Source organism: Carassius carassius, chromosome 15 (genome assembly GCF_963082965.1).
Source record: "Carassius carassius chromosome 15, fCarCar2.1, whole genome shotgun sequence".
Classification (NCBI taxonomy): domain Eukaryota; kingdom Metazoa; phylum Chordata; class Actinopteri; order Cypriniformes; family Cyprinidae; genus Carassius; species Carassius carassius.
Genome location: NC_081769.1, coordinates 30,134,742 through 30,138,198, shown reverse-complemented (window position 1 = coordinate 30,138,198; position 3,457 = coordinate 30,134,742). Strand labels below are relative to the sequence as shown.

Below are 3,457 nucleotides of genomic sequence, written 5' to 3'. Positions count from 1 at the left end.
CTCTTAAAGGGAATGGGAGATGACACTGTGGTTGGTGTATTGAACGTTACGTCCATCACTTATTAAGAGAATAAGGACAACCCATTCCAAAAATGCGCCCTGGTGCACAGACCATTTTTCCGTCGTTAAAATGGCAAAAGTGGGCCCTTTGTTTTTGACCATTAAGAGTGCTTGTAAAGCATTACAAAACTTCATATTCACAGGAAGAAGGAGGCGGGAACCGGCAGACAATCCAATAAAGACTTTAATGACAAAACAGCGCGACAGCCCCTCGCGGACGACTGTCAAGCAAAAATAAAAAGCAAACACGGACTAAAGCCCAGGCCTTTTGAAACCTGACTGGTTAGCATCCAGTTTGTTGTTCTGTAAAAGTAACAATGATACCTGGTTGAAAACAACTCAGTCATGGGTTTTTGCTATAAATGGAAGAGAGACAGGTCTGTTGCTGTCTATAAGAAAAGTGTTTAATGTAGGTTTTTTGAGCAGTGAGATTACCCGAGCCTGCTAGAATGCAGTGTGGAAGGTGCCTGTGAGGAGAGATGTGTTGATCATGTGTGTGAGTGCTGGTAAGAGTGTAGGAGAAACAATATGGAGAAGGTGTGAAGGGATTGGATCTAGAGGGCATGTTGTAGGATGGATGGAGAGGAGAAGTTTTGATACTTCTGTCTCAGTGAGGGGACAGAAGGAAAAGATATTGGTTTTAGCACTTGGTGTGGTTAATTTGAGGTCCTGTGTGTGGTGGGATGAGAATTGACTACTGATTGTTCTAGTTTTGTCAGTGAAAAATCATGTGGTGGCGGACAGAGGAGAGAATTGAATGACCCTGGACCACAAAACCAGTCATAAGTAGCACAAGTCCAGATTATAGATTTTTCTTTTATGCCAAAAATAATTAGAATGTTAAGTAAAGATCATTATCCATGAAGATATTTTTTAATTTTCCTATCATAAAAATATATAAAAACTCCATTTTTGTTTAGTAATATGCATTGCTAAGAACTTTATTTAGACAACTTTAAAGGCAATTTTCTCAATATAATTTTTTTTCTATTTTCTGTACCCTTAGATAACCGATTTTCAAATAGTTGTCGCTCAGCCAAATATTGTCATATCAATGGAGAGATTATTTATTCAGATGATCTATCAATCTCAATGTATCAGTCTCAATTTCTTAATCTAAACTGACCTTTATGACTGATTTTATGGTCCAGGGTCACACACACACACACACACACACATCCAAAAAGCCTTAAGTCCAAAAAGCCACTATGACTATTCAAGCTAATTTTCTACTTTTATTAAACCAGATAAATTCAACACTATGTAAGTATTATGTCTGTACTGTGTTACTGTGTGGACAAGGAAACTGAATCTGTCCAACTGCTGTCACTTCCTGAAACACCTTATCTCCACCTACAATCCTCCTCGTGACCATAAAATAACATCCAAAGTTCGTGACTGGAAAAACCTGATTCCCTTTAAGCCAGAGTCCACAAAAGTGTGCCAACTCTGTAAAGCACAAAGAAGATAGGACAGTCTAAGTTTACCAAACAGAACAATGCAGCCCCAAGAAGACTGGAGTACATCAGAAAAATCCAAGCTGTTGCAGCCTGGGCCACCACCATACCAGAATGATCTTAGACAGCCTTCTCCAGGGAACTTCCAGAGCACTTCTGGCTATCAAGCCCAGCAATATGGAGCTTCAGGGCCATACGGCCAAGGACCATATCCAGGACATGCTGCGGTCACTGTGCAATCTGCAGTTTATGTGACTCGAATGGTGTATCCAATGCCAGATTACCTGGGCTACTCCATCTTCACCATGCTGTGCTGCTGCTTACCTCTGGGCATTGCTGCACTGGTTTTCTCTATCAATGTAAGAAATAGTTAATTTCTTAACCTATTTCAAACTGTTTATTTGTGTCATACAAATGAAATACACAAATGTTGTCCGATCATAAATTGAAATCTCTCTAGTTTAACTTTTATTAATTAAATCCTAATTGTTTTTGTTTTGTTAATGTTTATAGATTTTTCCCCTAAAATTCTTTCATTTCAAGACAAAGTTCACCCCAAAATTATAATGTCATCATCATTTACTCATTCTCATGTCGTTCCAAACCCATATGTCTTTCTTTCTTCTGTAGACCATAAAAGAAGATTTTTTTATTTTGGAGAGAAATGTACCTTCAAAGGCTTATTTAACAATGCTTTGTTGATTCAGAGAGATCATAGATCACAATTTTAAAAAAATAACACATTTATAAAAACATTTGAAACAAAAGAGACTAAAGCATAAGAGTTAAGTTCTGATCACATGACTGTCAGCTGTAAAAACAAAAGTTCACTCGTGTTACTTCCTCATAATCTACATGCTTGGATAAACAAGGTTCAAGTTTCTAAATTTACCTAATTTATTAAGCAGATGCGTGCCTCCATTTTAGCAAACATCTTTGTTCCCGTAAGTGGTGTGACTTTTTGTTATTGAGAAAGAGTTGTGGGAGTACAGAACCTCCCAATTTAACCATTGCTTTGTGCACATCTGTGAGCTGTTACTAAGTGAAGTCACTGAAGCATGTTTTTGTTGTTCTGCAACACGCTACTGTATATAGTTCACTGTATTAAAAGCACCAAATGAGTTCAGAAAAAAAGAAATGCAATACACGATGGTTCAGATAAAGGAAATGAAGGTCACATCATAGTTTTACTTTGCTGAAAAATAGACGTTGCATAACTGACATTGGGTCACATTTATTTTCACAGACTCGGAATGCCAACATGTCTGGACAACAACATCTAGCAGAGAGAAACTCCAGAATGGCGTTCACTCTTAACAATACTGCTCTTGGTGTTGGCATTGTCATCATGGTGTTGTATATCACTCTCATCATTGTCAACACTAAACAACAGTTAAATCCATAACTGTTCAGGACATCAGAGTTGGACACCAGGAATTGGAAGACAGAGGGCTTTCTAAAAAAAAGATTATAATGAATTTTAAATGAGTTTACATTTCCATCTGAAAGATCAGTCTGGCTCATCTCTGGTGTAAAATTATAACTAAAACATGCTTTATGGTTGATTATCTTATGTTTCAAAACCATGTATACTCTGACTCTCATTGTATAAATAATAATGTTTGTTTTTCTTTCTGTCTTTTGATTATGAACTTAAATTAAAACTTTCAATGTTTCAATGTTTTTTAAAACCATTTATGTGGTGTAACCTGAGCAATGTCTATTCATATTCCTGAATAAATCACTCTTATAAGTCAGTTTTTTGGAGAATGTTTCCTACGTAAATGCCTGTGCATGACAATGAAAAACACCAAACAGATTCAACAAATTCAGAGCTCCATGTGGTCACTTTGACCACGGCGCAGTAATATCATCACTCCTGAAAACTCCTCACGTTGGTTGTATTGACGAAAGTTGGATGGAGAGGGAGGAATATGGAA

The 3,457-nt window shown here is 37.1% G+C and overlaps 1 protein-coding gene across 1 annotated transcript; it reads left to right on the top strand.

The window, feature by feature from the left end:
* Positions 1 to 1,441: 1,441 nt before the first annotated feature.
* Positions 1,442 to 2,962, top strand: si:dkey-33i11.9 (synapse differentiation-inducing gene protein 1-like). The gene is made up of 2 exons (XM_059567115.1): positions 1,442 to 1,876; positions 2,764 to 2,962. Exons 1-2 carry the CDS (start codon positions 1,559 to 1,561, stop codon positions 2,920 to 2,922), a joined length of 477 nt encoding a protein of 158 aa, XP_059423098.1. The 5' UTR covers positions 1,442 to 1,558; the 3' UTR covers positions 2,923 to 2,962.
* Positions 2,963 to 3,457: the final 495 nt, after the last annotated feature.